The sequence below is a fragment of the Heterocephalus glaber genome, unplaced genomic scaffold, assembly GCF_053883595.1.
Source record: "Heterocephalus glaber isolate CG9 unplaced genomic scaffold, H.glaber_assembly_v1.0 deba00001729, whole genome shotgun sequence".
Classification (NCBI taxonomy): Eukaryota; Metazoa; Chordata; class Mammalia; order Rodentia; family Bathyergidae; genus Heterocephalus; species Heterocephalus glaber.
The window spans coordinates 11,730,645-11,747,485 of record NW_028258440.1 but is presented as its reverse complement, the minus strand read 5'-3'; the positions used below and the strand labels follow the sequence as shown (position 1 = coordinate 11,747,485).

The 16,841-nt window shown below is 35.9% G+C and overlaps 1 protein-coding gene across 10 annotated transcripts in view; it reads left to right on the top strand.

Annotated features, from left to right (window-relative positions):
• The window catches only part of LOC101715865 (E3 ubiquitin-protein ligase XIAP), a 47,699-nt gene that overhangs the window by 25,271 nt on the left and 5,587 nt on the right, over positions 1-16,841 (top strand). For 7 of the 10 annotated variants that reach the window (XM_013077899.3, XM_021240568.2, XM_021240571.2 and 4 more), the window contains exons 2-6: positions 3,787-4,695; positions 5,862-5,961; positions 6,944-7,022; positions 7,756-7,798; positions 11,612-11,812. In XM_013077899.3, the coding sequence (XP_012933353.1) occupies positions 3,819-4,695; positions 5,862-5,961; positions 6,944-7,022; positions 7,756-7,798; positions 11,612-11,812 (1,300 nt within the window). In that variant the 5' untranslated portion in view covers positions 3,787-3,818. Of the gene's footprint in view, positions 1-6; positions 207-3,786; positions 4,696-5,861; positions 5,962-6,943; positions 7,023-7,755; positions 7,799-11,611; positions 11,813-16,841 lie in introns of all 10 variants that reach the window. The other 3 variants (XM_087199779.1, XM_021240572.2, XM_087199775.1) reach the window with 2 other exon arrangements.

Sequence of the window (16,841 nt, the reverse complement as noted above, 5' to 3'; positions counted from 1 at the left end):
TTTCAGAGGAGTTCTAGTCTTCACCTTCACCTTGGATGTCATCTCCAGCCTTCCTGCGTAGACCCTTTGGCCTTCTGATACAAACTCACACGGGACACTAGTGAGCTCCAGGCCTTCAAGTGGATCGTTTGGATCTCTAACCCACAGACAGCCCTTTTGCACTTTTCCACACCTGCCTTTGTGGCTGGCCATTGTAAGCCAATCTTGTAAGTTCTTATACACTGTATTTGTATATCTTGCATTAAATCTGTCTCTGTAGCCCTGACTAATACACAATACAATCCATTTTATACTGCTATTGATTGTTTTAAAGTTTATGCTTGTATTGGGGTAAAATGTAGTGGTTATAATTATACTTAGTGGCTTCAATTCTGCCCTCAAGCTACACAGACTTTGACTCCCTTTTCTCCATGATAGCCTTTTAGATATTTTTATATATACTATCCTCTCTACCTTTCCCCTCACAAATTTTTCTCCCTTTGGGATAAACATCCTCACCTCTTCCAGATCTTCCTGTGATATCATTTTCATTATCCTGATTGCCAAGGACATTAAATTTTGTTAATGTCCCTTCTGAAATGTCTTTGGAACTGGAAATAATACTCTGAATTGGATCTGGATGTTGCACATCTCATCACTAATGTAGCCTATATTTTTTCTGTCTTTTTGGGGTGTGTATGTGTGTGTTTTTGTTTTTGTTTTTTGGGGGTTTTTTTTTGAGACAGAGTCTTGCTTTGTAGTTCAGGCTGGGGCTGAACTCAGTATGTAGCTCAAGCTGGCCTTGAACTTGCAGCAATCCTCCTGCCTCAGCCTCCCTAGTGCTGGGATTACAGGCCTGTGCTACCGCACCCAGCTGTTTCTTTTTTTTCCAGCTGTTTATTTTTAAGACAGGGTCTCACCATGTAGTTCAGGCTGGCCTTGAACTTGCTGTGTAGCCCAGGATGGCTTTGAACTCAGCCTCTTAAATGCTGGGACTATAGGCGTGTACCACCATGCCCCAACAGTTGCTAGAAGGTTGTGTTTTTGTTGTTTTTTTAACAGCAATGTAATGTTGGCTCATAATTAATTTATAATTAACTAAAATCCCAGGGTTTTTAATTTGGAGATTTGCCTTCACATCATGACTTTATTCCAAACCAAGTCTTTTAGTTCCTTAGTAACAGTATAAAAAACCGTAATAGCTGGGTGAGGTGGTCCATGCCTGTAATCCTACTCAGGAGACTGAGGCAGGAGGATCCCCAAGAGTTTGAGGCCAGCCAGAACTACATAGCAAAACCCTGCTCAAAAAAACCAAAAAAAAATTTTTTTTTTAAATTTTATCTCACTAGCTTGTAAGCCAGCCTTGGTTTCTTTGAATCTTGGTTATTTTCCAGCTCATTATACCAGTTAAACAAAGAGCTTTAAGTTAATGTCAGAATGTTTTTAGATATCTGGGAAATGATAATCAAAAGTCATGGAGAGTATATTCTAAAAATTTTTGAATTCATATATTACTCAGCTCTTGAGGTATTTATATGAATTATTACCACTAAATTGACAAAGCCAAGAAAGTCTGAAGTTCATTGCCAGCTTACAAGAGAGAAGCCTTGTGTTGAATATTACTCAAAGAGAGACGATGTTCTATAGACATTCTGCTAACATAATGTTGAAAGATCTGGATAGTTCTTCAAGAAATCAATGCCCGTATGGAACAGAGACAAAGTCACAGTGCTCATTTTTTAAAATATATTTTTATTTTTAATTGAAATATAATAATTTTACATATTTATAGGGTACAGTGTGATATTTCACTACATGTATACAATGCATTATAACAGATCAAAATAACTGGCATGTCTTTTACCTCAGACATTTGTTTTTCACATAAGGAACATTCAAAATCCAAATTGTACATCTTTGCTGATTGACCATCCTCTCACCACCACTTCCCAACACACACCTCTTTCCCAGGCTCTGATGACCACTGTTTTGTGCTCTGCTTAAGAGATCAACATTTTAGCTTCTACCTGTAAGTGAGAAAATGTGGTATTTGCCTTTTTCTCCCTGACTTATTTCACTTTACGTAATGTCCTCCATTTCCATCTATGTTGCTACAAATGACAGAATTTCTTTTTATGTCTGAGAAATATTTCATTTTGTATATATAACACATTTTCTTTATTCCTTACTCCAGCGATGGATAGGTTGATTCCATATCTTGGCTGTTGTGAACAGTGCTCTAATACAATGTGAAAATGTAGATGTCTCTTCAACATACTGACTTCATTCAGTTCCTTTGGAGATATACTTAGTAAGATTGTTAGATCCTATTCCCAGTTTTTTGAGGTGCCTCCATACTGTTTTCCATAATGGCTGTACTTGTTTACAATGAGAGTTCCCCTGTTGGTTTTTGTCTTATATAATAGCAATAAAATAGCTATCCTTGGGGCTGGGGATTTAGCTCAGTGGTTCCGCTGCCTGCCTCCTGCAAGCACAAGGACCTGAGTTTGATCCCTGTTACCAAAACAAAACAAAACAAAAAAAACTGTCCTAACAGGTGTGAGGTGATATCTTATTGTAGTTTTGATTTGTATTCTCTGATGATTAGTGGTGTTGAACATTTTTTGATATGTTTATTGGCTATTTGGGTATCCTCTTTTGAGCAATATCTATTCAAGTGATTTACATATTTTTAAATTGGAGAGTGTGTGTGGTGATGGTAGCATTCTTTTACATTTGCACGGTATTGGACAGTGTGGGAGATTCTGGAGAATCAGGCTTACCTCACAGGTACGGTGACCACACAGTCTGGTTTGCCTGGGACAACCCTGACTTATGCCTATTGTTCCTGTGTATTCATTTTATTCATTATTTTTTGCTTTCAAAAGCATCTAGGTTTAGAGGATAGATTATCTTACCACCCTTTTCAATCCAACTGGCTCCTTTTAGTATTTTATCTGGGTTAAATATTACATAGCTGTAATTTGTCAGCTCTAATTAAGCTGCCAAATTCTCTTCCATTTGAACAGATTGTTCCTTGACCAAGGAAAAAGTAACTGCAATTAAGGTCAACAAATACTTTGGGTTTTCTTCAGTCACCCTGTAGAGGGCAATATTTATTTATATTTATTTATATTTATAAATATATATATATATATATGATCCACTTCTATAAAAAAATGAACTCTTGTTTATCCAGGAAAATCAGAAGCATTTTATTCTCTTAACTTGTAGGAACATGAACAAATATTTAAAATTATTGCATTAACATTCTGAACATTTATTTTTTTTAATTGTGAAAACTGAACTCTGCCTTGAATATACAGTGATCCATTATAATATGCATAGACTTAAACAATCTGCATATTTTATGCTGCTTTCAGTTTTTTCTAATGATGATTTACATGTTTAATTGTAATGTATTATGCATCACAGTTTCCATATTCATATAAAATAAATGCTTAAAATAAATAGTTTTCTTCTACTTGTTTAAATACTACTTTCCACAAAAAGAGAAAACAAAGAGCTGGGGGTGTAGCTCAGTGGTAGAGTGCTTACTGTCTTCTATGTGTGAAGCCCTGGGTTCAATCTCCAGCACCATGAGAGACTGGCAGATAAAATAAAAATGTGAGATTTTATTGTATGACTTGAATGGTGTGATAACGTAGAATTGCAGTATTTAGAATTTGAATGTTTTAGTGATTGTGTAGTTTTATGTCACCAGTGGATAATTTTTAGCTCCTAATATCAAACATATATTGCTATGTTTCTCATTTTGGATTTCCTAATGTAATGTTCTCTTTTTAGAAAAAGTGGATGAGTCCTGTTTTCAAGAGAAGATGACTTTTAACAGTTTTGAAGAAACCAAGACTTGTGTACCTGCAGGCATCAATAAGGATGAAGAATTTGTAGAAGAGTTCAATAGATTAAAAACTTTTGCTAATTTTCCAAGTACTAGTCCTGTTTCAGCATCAACACTGGCCCGAGCGGGTTTTCTTTACACTGGTGAAGGAGATACTGTGTGGTGCTTTAGTTGTCATGCAGCAGTAGATAGATGGCAATATGGAGACTCAGCAGTTGGGAGACACAGAAAAGTATCTCCAAATTGCAGATTTATCAATGGGTTTTATTTTGAAAATAGTGCTGCGCAACCTACAAATCCTAGTGCCCAAAATGGTCAGTACAATGCTGAAAACTACCTGGGAAACAGAAATCATTTTGCTTTAGACAGACCACCCGAGACTCATGCAGACTACCTTTTGAGAACTGGACAGGTTGTAGATATATCAGACACTATATACCCAAGGAATCCTGCCATGTGTAGTGAAGAAGCTAGATTGAAGTCATTTCACAACTGGCCAGACTATGCTCACCTAACTCCCAGAGAGTTAGCTAGTGCTGGACTCTACTACACAGGTATTGATGATCAAGTGCAGTGCTTCTGTTGTGGTGGAAAACTGAAAAATTGGGAACCTTGTGATCGTGCCTGGTCAGAACACAGGCGACACTTTCCAAACTGCTTCTTTGTTCTGGGGCGGAAAATTAATGTTCAAGGTGAATCTGATGTTGTGAGTTCTGATAGGAATTTCCCACATTCAACAATTCCTCCAAGAAATCCAGCCATGGCAGAGTATGAAGCCCGGATCATTACTTTTGGGACATGGACATACTCAGTTAATAAGGAGCAGCTTGCAAGAGCTGGATTTTATGCTTTAGGTAAACAAACTTTACAACTATCCCAGGGATCCTAAACAGTAAAATAGATGACTTTAACCCCCTGAATTGGTAAATATTTAGGTATAAATTGGCATGATTTATATCACTTTTATTTTCTAAACTTATGTAATTATGGAATTTATGTAAAAAAGACTGCCATATTATGAGTCATGTTTATATGTAATTGTTTTAGGAGAGGGATGATAGAAATGGGTCTAATAGTAATACTAGCTATCATTTATTAAGCATCTGATATATGTGCTTAGGATATATACATGCATTTCCTCTAAAGCCTCATAACAACTCTCTAAAATGAGTTAATATTAAAGAGTTTGGCACATGCTAAAATTAACATCGGCCTTTAATATATAGAGGATATATTTGAAAGCTGCCTAGTATTATGCTTATTGCTACAAATGAATGTTTTTGTTTTGTTGTTTTTTGTTGTTGTTGTTTTACAGTACCAAGGATCAAACTCAGGACCTTGCGCTTGCAAGGAAGGCACAGCACCACTGAGCTAAATCCGTGGCCCACAAATGAGTGTTTTTGAAATGAATGTTATAGGTGTGACAGGAAGGGCAATTAATGTGATGGCTTCCAGGAATATTTTAAGAAGTATTATATACCTGATCCATTTATTTTAGAATTAAATAATGCTAAAATGCAAAATATCTATTTCAAAATTTTTATTTATATAGCATCATATAGTAATCTTAAAGTTTCTTTAGTATCATTAAGCTACAACCTTAGAGCAATTTATCTTGTAACTTCATTATGCTGAAATTTATTGTTATTGATACTTGGAATATAACTTGTTTTAAAGTTCATAGTTTGATAAAGTAAATGAAATATTGGTGGCCCAAATGATAAAAATTAAAAAGAATGTAACAATTGTACTTCTTAACATAAAAATCGGTCATTTTCATTTTTCTTTGTCTTCTATAAAATACCCCAGATTGGGTCAGTGAATTTAGTGTGCATTTTCTCCTCAAATAATAAAGATTATACATTTATATATAATATATATCTTAGATGAGGATATGAATGTCTTGAGCTATATGATTTTTATGTAAGTTAGATGTGCTTAGTTTTTAGATGCTAGAATGTGTATTTTTGTCTAAGTGTCTAGTTGCACAAATATATATATTACTTGTATATTTTCTTAGGTGAAGGTGATAAAGTAGAGTGCTTTCACTGTGGAGGAGGACTAACCGATTGGAAGCCCAGTGAAGACCCTTGGGAACAACATGCTAAGTGGTATCCAGGGTAAGATGTTTAATTGTTCATTGAGTAACAGGCAAGTTGAACAGTGTGCAGTGGGAGGATTTGAATTACTTTTCACCTTAACTTATTTTTGCCTTCACTGTGGCTTGAAATTCACACCAGGTTTATAAAAATGGGGTCACCTAGTTTATAGGGGGGAAAAACACCTAAGCCTTCTTTGGTGCCCTCATTGCTTGTATATCATATCTATGACATTCAGATAATTTCATTCCTAAACACTAAATTAGAAAATGTGTACTTATTTGTTGAAAGTAGGCTCTTTCATGATGGACTTGAGAAAGCCTATGTTGCCAAAGAGAGTCCTGAAAAAGCCATCATACACCCGGGGAAATTCTAATGGATCTCAGTGATTCTAAAACACAGAGTTGTTTACATTTTAAGATCGCTGAAATCAGGACACATCTGGTATCAGATCATTCTTTAATTGGCAGCAGTTTTAGGTAGTACACAAAATAAACCTGCTTCTTCTTAGAATCAGTGACGTCCTAGGATGATAACATATTCTAAATGTCTCTTTGCATCCTGTCTTTTATAAACAAAGTGCCCAGGTATATAAAACTCCACGGAACTCATTTGGAAAGACATCTTAGCCTTAAATAACCTTAAAAAGAAAGATTGAAAATGAAAAGTTTAAATGTATAATTGATTAATCATCTAAAAAAATAAAGCCTGGTAAGAAGATTAGCCACTTTAAACTTTTGAAAAAATGTCAAGGTACTAATTTAATAACTTGCTCAAAAGTAAAAAGTTTTCAAGTTGATATTTTTTTGCTCTACTGACATAGCGTAACAGTAGGAACATTTTTTTAACCTTAAAATGATGATTGGATAGGAAATTGATAATGTTCTTTGTGGCTCCTTAGAAACAATGAAAAACAAGTGAATGGAATAAATATGGAGATAATATCTTTACTAATTTTTTATTAATTTATCAGCTGCCAAAAGTTTAATCTTTTATTATTTAGGTGTAAATACCTGTTGGAAGAGAAGGGACAAGAATATATAAACAATATTCATTTAACCTGTTCACTTGAAGAGTCTCTGGTAAGTCTCATATTATGTAATACATTTTTCAAATATTATGTCATTTGTTTTATAATTATTTTTTTCATGTAAAATTCACAGTACAGTATTGTGAATTAATAATGTATGGTGAGCTTTAAAGAAGAGAACTTAGAGAGAACTTCTTATTCTTTTTCCAGGCACGTCCCGTACTTCATTTAGAACTTCTTATTCTTAACCTGAAGCAAATTTGTGAATAGGGGATTAGGATGAACTAATTTAAGTATCATTGTTGGCAAAAATGAGGTTCAAGGACTAAAACACTGAAATCCCTTACCCTCCTGAAATTAGACCTCTGTATGATGTATTTTGCACTCATCAGTTAACCTTTGTGCAGATAATATATAATATCTGAAAATGTGTCTAAATTGATAAGAGGAACTCGGGTGGCCAAAGCATTGGTAATATGTTAAAAAAAAAAACAGTCTGGAATAGAATGGGAGACTGGAGTTACCAGAATGGCTCTACCATTAATTGTATTTGCCTCCATGAAGTTGTTTAATTTTCTTGGGCCTCAGCTTATTGTTTCTATAGTGAAGGGATTGGATTAGATGATCTTTTAACTTCCTTTTGTTCCATCAGGCTGTGGCTCTTGTGAATGTTCATATTTTGAATTGGAATACAGCCAATTTATTTTAAATTTATGATTAATGTAACTTTTTAAATTGCCTTCTACCAAAAAGAATTCTTATTTACAATCCACATTCTATTTTAGGTAAGAAGTGCTGAAAAAACACCATCACTGGCTAAAAGAATTGGTAAATATGCTTATTAAAATAAATATGGTTTTCTTGTAATAGCTAAATCTTGGAAACAGCCCAAATGCCCATCAACTGGTGACTGGATAAAGAAGATGTGGTTTTTAGAAAATATAAAATGGAGTACTATTCAGCCATAAAAATGATAAACTAGAGATATTTATAGCTAAATAGGTGCACATAGAGGCCATACTCTTAAGTGAAATAAATAGGACACACATGTGTAAATACCGAATAGTTTCTCTAGTGTGAGAAACTGAAAGTGCAAATGAGGACCAAAATGTATAATAGATAATGTAAAATAGGAAGAAAAGGTCCAAAGGGGATGGGGAAGTGAAGGAAGGGGTAGGGGAAAGGAAAAAATATGAGAAAAGAAGGAAAAAACAGAAACAAAGTTTTTTTTAAATAGGGAGGGGTGGAGGGGTGGAAAGGAGAGAAGGGGAATGGGGAAAAAACAAGAATCAAGATATACCATGTACAGGGTTGGGGATTTAGCTCAGTGGCACCATGCCTGCCTCACAAACAAGAGGTCCCAAGTTTGATCCCCGGTACCAGAAAAAAAAATGATATACCATGTACAGGTACCAGTTCCCAATGATGGATATGATCATAATGTATTCCTAAAATGTACCAATAAACAATGATTCAAAACAAAAAAACAGTCATGTAAATTTTTATACCTTAAAAATAAAAGACTACTTATTTTTAGCCGTCAGCACTGGGGATAGTAGCTTATCCCCCAAAATAGAGGGGAAGTTGAGAAGAAAAAAATCTCTACTTAAAAATCTGACTAAGCAATGTCCGAGATGTAATATGTATATGTACTAGTTCTGCACAATGAATGTATTTATTGTGTATTACAAACATGTACTAATAGAAAAGGGACAAAATGTGAAAAAAATAAATAAATATGCTTTTAATATTGCTCCAAGTTTATCAGAGTTATCTATTTGTAGGGTTAAAAGATAAACATATACTTTCAAAGTCACTATAGTATGTTTATTAGGATGAGATTGCTATACATTTAAAAATTTAATGTTATGAATATGTCGGATATTTCTGAGTATTAAGAATGTTAGTACAAGCTGGGTGTGGTGGTGCATACCTGTAACCCCAGCTAATCAGGAGGGTGAGGTGGGAGGATGGCTTGAGCTCAGGAATTTGAGACCAGTCTAGGCAACAGAATGAGACTCTGTCTCTAAAAAATGAAAATAATTTTTTCAAAAAGGTGGCACATCCCTGCAATCCCAGATACTTAGGGGGCTGAGGCTGGAGAATCACAGTTTGAGGCCAATTGGAGCAACGTAGAGAGTCTTTGTCTCAAAAAATAGTAAAGGGGCTGGAGATGTAGCTCAGTGGTGGTGCATTTGATGAGCATGGGCAAGGCCTTGGGTTTCATCACCAGCACTGGAAGACGAAAGAAAACCAGAAAATGGGTAGAGAACAGTATTGTTAAGCAAAGAAAATATTATTATCCCCACTTTTCAGATGAAGAAACAGAGAGGTTATATGATCTACCCAGTCATTTTAAAAATCATTAGTGGGACTGGAACTGTAAATAGGTCTTCTGAATCCTATATCACACACAGATCTCATTTTCATTTTAGGCAGCATGTTTCAAAAATAGAAAGTTTAATTTAGAATATGTCTGGTGATTCCCCACTCTATGCTTGTAGCATCATCTGTTTAGTATCTTAAGGATTGCAAGGCAAGAGAACACTATGTATAGTCATAAATATGCTTGAGATGGATAGCTACATTGATATTATTTGGTATGAGTTTTATAATAAGCATAAACAAAACAGTTTAAGAAATCACTTAGTGTAGCTATATTTTTTAAGTGACTTAGGAAGAGTCTGTAACATTTCTCCATAATATTTTTTGGTATTTAATCATCCTTACAGTCATACTATTTTTCTTATGGCTGATGAGACAGTTGATCTGGGTTAGGATTGATGTTTTTACATTGAAATATAATTTATATGCTATTTCACCTTTATGAAGTATACAACCCAGTGCTTTTTTGTGTATTTACCATCACTCAAATTGTACAATATTATTAACACCCTAGAAAGAAACCTCATACCTACCCATCAGCAATTACTCCCATTCTTCTACCATCGGGCTCAGATAACTGCTAATCTACTTTCTGTCTCTGTTGTTTTACCTGTTCTGGACCTTTAATATAAGTGGAATCATAGGGGGCCTGAGTGGTGTGGGGATTGGATTTTTTAAAAAGTGGAATCATACAATATGTAGCTTTAAGTTTCATCTGTGTTGTAGCATATATGGGTACTTCACGACCTTTTTTTTTGAGATAGGGTCTTGCCATATTGTCCAGTCTCACCTTGAACTCATGATCTTCCTGTCTCAGCCTGTACAGTAGCTAGAATTATTGGCATGCACTACCATGCCCAGCTTCTTTGTTCTTTTTTATGGTGAAAAATATCCCATAGTATGGATAATACCATATTTTGATTTCTAAGTTGATGAACATTTGTTTTTTTTTCCTTCTACTTTTTGGCTATTGTGAATGATACTGCTATGAACTATTTTGTACAAGTTTTTTTTTCCAGATATGGTTGTTTCTTGTATTGTTTTGTTTTGTTTGTACCAGGGATCGAACTCAGGACCTTGTACTTGGAAGGCAGGTGCGGTGCCACTGAGCTAAATCCCCAGCTCACCAGATATATTTTTAATTCTCTTGGGAATATATATCTAGGGATGGAATTGTTGGGTCATGTGATACCTATTTTTAACCATTTGATGAACTGTCAGATCTCCAAAGTGACTACACCATTGGACATTCCTTTTAGCAGTGTTTCTCTACATCCTTTATAATACTTGTTATTCCCTATCCTCTTTTTCTTTTTCTTTTTTTTTTTTTTAGACAGACTCGCTATGTAGTTGAGGTTGGCTTCAAACTCACTGTCCTGCCTCAGACTCCAGAGTGCTGGAATTTAGGCATGGGCCACCAAGCCTGGCTTCAGCCCCTTATTTTTCATTTGGATTATTGTAATAGTATGTATCCTAACTGGCTTTTTGTCTTCATTATAACCTCCTAATAGTTTTTTTCTTTATCAAATACAAATCTTAAAAGTTACCTACCATATAATGTTCCTAATAATCACGTCCCTATGTGTATCCCTCTTTCCTGCCTCCTCTCTTTTAAAAAAACATTTTATGGGCTGGGGATGCGGATCAAACTTGTGATTCTCCTTCCTCACCCTCCTGAGTAGCTGGGATTATAGGTCTGCATCACCATGCTATTTTTGTTACTATGGCTGTGTAGCATATTTTCAAATCAGCTATTGTGCATTGCTTTTTATGCTCAGAATTGTTTTGGCTCAGAATTGGTCTTTTATATGAATTTTAGACTTTTTTTTTTTGCAGTACTAGGGATTGAACCCAAGGCCTTTGCACTGAGCTAAATACCCAACCCTTTTTATTTTTTATTTTGAGACAGGGTCTCACTAAGTTTCCCAGGCAGAGTTTGAACTTGTGATCTCCTGCCTCAGCCTCCCAGAGTGCTGGGACTGCTGGCCTATACCATCATACCCAGCCCTATCAGTCAGGCTCTAATCTTGAATAATCCATAATGCTACAAAATATATACTCACAGCATTTATAATGAATTATAAGATTCTGAAAATTCAAAAAATTCTCTCCTCTAAAGCAATTCTTCCTCCCACCCTTTCCTTTGGTTTACTGGCTTTTTGGTTGTTTTTTTAAAGCTATTTTATTGTTGGGTTGTGCTAATGAAAATATTTGTTTAAACTCTTGTGTTCTTTTTCCTCCCAATTTTCATTTCAGATGATACAGTCTTCCAGAATCCCATGGTACAAGAAGCTATACGAATGGGATTTAGTTTGAGGGATATTAAAAAATTAATGGAGGAAAAATTTCAGACATCTGGGAGCAACTATGTATCACTTGAGGTTCTAGTTGCAGATCTAGTGAGTGCTCAGAAAGATAATACACAAGATGAATCAAGTCAGACTTCATTGCAGAAAGGTATGCATGGCTGTTTTTCAAAAGCAAGAAAAATAAGAGCACTTTGTTATGAATAATATCTTATATCACTCTGTGGCCCCATTCATTTCTGTCCTCTCACATCCCCCTTAGGATAAACATTTTAAAAGTTTTTATTATGAGAAATTTCAAAAACATATAGCATTGTAGAGAAGTGTAACCAAACCTCATGTACCCATCAGTAAGTTTCAATAATTATCAGTACTTTGGGAGGCTGAGGCAGTGAGATCCTAAGTTTGAGGCCAGCCTGAGCAACATAGCAAGACCTCATCTCAAAAAAAATAAGTATTAATACTTCTCCAATCTTGCTTCATATATTCCCCCAACTTCTTTTGTTGGAATAGTACTTCAATGCAAATATTAGACATCTTATATATAGCCAATAGCTAAGTGCATTTTAAAAATGTAACTTTAATGTGTGTTAGTCTGTCTGCTCAAGCTGCTATATCAAAATACCATGGGGTGGGGCAGGGAAGGGGAAGTAGAAAAAAAAAAGAAGCAGTAATATATACATGTAACCACTCCTAAAATGATTATGAACTCCAAACATGTGCTAATTTTAAAAATCATTTAAAAAAATACCGCTGACTGTGTACTTAAATAACAAACGTATTTTTCTCATACTTCTGGAGATTTGGAAGGCCAAAATCAAGGTGCCCATTTCCCAAGGAGGGCCCTGTAGGTGGCTGGCTTCCATCCTCATGGCAGTGGGGGGAAGGGTTTGGTACATAAGCACTCTGGTACATAAGTATTTTTTAAGAAGGACACTAATCCCATCAGGGAGCTTTCACCCTTATGACCTCATCTAAACCTATTTAAAGTATTGTTGCCTAATAATAGGAATACATTCTGAGAAATACATTGTTAGGCAATTTGCTATTGTGTGAACATCATGATGTGTATTTACACAAACCTACATGGCATAGATCAGTCACTTGAAGTGGCCACTGGATATAATCAAGAGACTTGGTAAACACGAAATGTACGATATGAGGCTGCTGCTATCATGACATAGCATACTATTTTGTGGTAGATGTATTTTTTCTAAGTAGAAGGTATACAATCTAAAATAATAATAAATAAAATAAATGAGAAAGACTATAGTGTAATAAGTATATAAACCAGTAACGTAATCATTTATTATCAAGTATTATGTACTGTACGTAATTGTGTATGCTAAACTTTCATATGGCTGACAGCACAGTTGCATCACCACAAACACATGAGTAATGTATTGTGCTACAGCATTGGGATAGCTGAGATGTCACTAGGTGATAGAAGTTTCTAGGCCACATTATAATCTTATGGCACCACCAAGATATGTGGTCCCCTCCTTGATAGAAACATTTGGCAACGCATGGCTGTACTTCCCAAAAACTCCACTTCCAAATGCCATTACATGGAAGGTTAGGACTGCAGCATATGAATGTTGGGGTACACAAGCATTCAGTCTATAACATACTGTTATTACACTTAACAAAATTGGGCCGGGGATTTAGCTCAGTGGTTCCGCCACCTGCCTTGCAAGCTCAAGGACCTGAGTTCAGTCCCCTGTACCAAAAAAAGAAAAATCAGTTTCCTCCAGTCTCCTTGCATTTGTACATACACTTAACAAAATAAACAGTGATTTCATAATAACATCTGTAACCCAGTTGGTTTTAATCCATCCTCCCTTTTTTTTTTTTTTTTTTTTTTTTGCCAGTATCAGGGATTGAACTCAGGACCTTGTGCTTTTCAGGCAGGCGCGGCGTCACTGAGCTAAATCCCCAGCCCCAAACACTTTTTTAAAAAAAGATAAAAATATGAATTAAACTGGGTGCAACATTGCCTGCCTATAATCTCTGTTACACAGGAGGCTAAAACAAGAGGATCACAAGTTTGAGGCCAGCTGAGGCAATTTAATGAGAGACCCTGTTTCAAAATAAATATAAATAAAAAGGATATAACTCAGCACTTTCTGGGTTCAATCCCCAGTACCACCAAAAATAATTACATAATGTGAGATAAAGCCCTTTACTTAGTGCATGTGCTAAAGCACTTATTTTAATCCTTTTGCATATATTATAAAATATGCAAGTACAGTAACCCATATTTATTTCTTATCAATATGGATTTGTTCTAACAAAATGAAAACATGTTTATTCTAGAAAAGGTTTAAAATAATACAGTAAAAATATTAGTAAATACCATCAAAAGTTATCTAAGTAGTGCCTTTATTGCTCATGTGCTAGGAACCCCCTGATTTAGAAGAGGGCCTTGTGGGCAGTAAAAGAGGAAAGATCCCATAGGGAAGGATGTAAAATGCAGTATTTACCTTCAAAGCTAGAGTGAAGTAATTGCCAGAGGTAAAGTAATATTTGGGGGGGGCACTGTGCCCAGAATATTACCATCTCAAGTAAGTGGCTCTATACAAAGCTGATCAGAAAAGGTAGAGTTGATAATATAGGTGTTTGGTAGACATGGCATTTCATTTCACTGGCTCTGTAAAATGGAATCACAGTGAGAACCAGAAGGAGCCTTAAAGATCATATCGTAATTTTCATTACTTCAGTGAGAAACCTGAAGTACAGATGAGCTATTACTAAAGATAACTCAGATAGGTGGGAGTAGAATTCAGATTTTCTGACTCTGGTCCAATGTTCAATATTTTGGAAGGTTTAGGTTTTTGAAAATTGTGGTAAAATACACACACAAACTTTAACATCATAGGGCTGGAGTTAAAACTCAGTGATAGAGCACTTACCTAGCAGAAGGCCATTTTACCATTGTTAAGTGTACAGTTCACTAATATTATGTACATTCACACTATTATGTGACCAACCTTTAGAACTTTTTTTTTTTTGGCTTGATGCTGGGGATTGAACACAGTACCAGTAGGCAACATCCCCAGCCCAAGCCTATAGCTTTTATTGCACCCAGAAGGTTGCTTATTTTTATTAGTGTGTTTTTGTGACATGTAATAGTTATATTCACTTTAGAGAATTGGTACATACAGATGTCATTTCTTGATCATTTTTATTCCTTGTATTTCCCCCTCCTTACCCTTCTCTCACCATTTCCCTGATCCCCTTTCCTCTCTTCCCTTTCCTCCCTGTCTCCTACCACCTCTCTTTTATTTAACTCTGTTTGAGTTTCTCATATAAGAGAAACTATGCAATATTTAACTTTCTATGCATGACTGATTTTTTTTTTTTTTTTGGTATCGGGGATCGAACTCGGGACTTTGCCCTTGTGAGGCAGGCAGCAGAACCACTGAGCCAAATCCCCAGCCCTGTGTGTGACTTATTTCACTTAATATTATGGTCTCCAGATTCATCCATTTTCCTGCAGATAACATTATTTCATTCTTCTTATGACTGAATAGAATTCCACTGTGTGTTTATACTGCATTTTTCTTTACCTATTCATATGTTAATGGACATCTAGGCTGTTTGAAGAACTTGACTGTTGTGAATTGCAGTGCTATAAACATAGGAATGCATGTGTCACTGTAGTATGATGTTTTTAACTCTTTGGGGAACACACCCAGGGGAGGTATAGCTGGGTCATATGGAATTTCTATTGTTAGTTTTTGAGTAATCTCCATACTGATTTCCATAGCCCAAGAAGGTTGCTTTTTTAAGAAGAAAGGAATTATATAATCCTGTCTTCCACCCTCTAGCCAGAGAAATGTCTCTAAAGCACAAGTGTGATCATATGTCTCTCCAACTCCCAGGGTCCTCAAGATCAAGTCCAAACTCCTTTACATGGCTTGTCAAATCTTCCATGATCAGGCACTAGCTGTCCTTTTGTAACCTTATTTCATGCTGTTTTCCCTTCAAGTTCAGTGCCCAGACTTTACCTGTACACTTAGCACATATTCTGTCTTTCTCTCTTGGAGTTTGCTTCTGCCATTTCTGCCCAGAAATCTCTTCTCCCATTATCTCTGGCCTCCAACACCTTCTTCCTATCTTTGTTAACTTCTACTTGTCCTTTAGGACCCAGGTTAGGCTATTTTTTTAGGCTTGCCTGCATGCATGCACACACAATCACACCCTTCCTGTGCTCTTCATAACACATTGTAATTGCCTTTGTCATCATAGCATATTATAATTTCCTGTTTACTTGTGTTCCTAATTTGTCTAGGAACTCTTTTTCTTTTTTTTTGGTCTAGGAACTATTGGGGGCCTGAAGTCTATATATTTGTTAGTTGTATCCTTAGTGCCTAGAACCTAGTTAAAGTGTTTAGTATTTGTTGAATATAATTAAACTGTTATTTCCCAAACATATTTTCAGAATAGTGTTCCCCAGGACATTAAAAGAGATGCCATGAAAAAGGAGCTCCATAGTTAAATAGGAAAATGCATTCTGTATTTTTAAGACAAGCCATACACTACACTGTACTGCACTGTACTTGATGGCAGTGGTTCCCAAATGCCAGTGTGCTTGACCGCAGAAATTTTAGATTTAGTGAATAAGGTCCTAGAAATCTGCTGTTAAAAAAATTCCTCAGAGCTGGGCATGGTGGTGCATGCCTGTAATCCCAGAACTCCGTTGGCTGAGGCAGGAGGATCATTACAAGTTCAAGGGCGACCTGGGCTACATAGTGAGTTCAAGGCCAGCCTGAACTGCACAGCAAAACATGTCTCCAAAAAATGCCTTGGGGCTGGAAATGTGGTTCAGTGGTAGAACACTTGCCTAGCATGTGTGAGGCCCTCCACCACCACAAAAAAAAACCAAAAAACAATAAAACCCCACCATAAGTAATTCTTGTTTTAGGCCAGATTTGGAAAGCATTAGTATGCAGTGGTTTACAAAGATAGTTAAAGTATGTAATGCATTTGGAGTAATGCCTAGCACATAGTATTTATGCTCTGTTATTGTTGACTGCTGCTTCTGCTTCAACAAAACACTTTTTTTGGTACCGGGGATCGAACTCGGGACCTTGCACTTGGGAGGCAGGCGCCAGAACCACTGAGATAAATCTCTGGCCCTGGAAGGTTTTATTTTTAATTACTGCTTCAGTTTCACT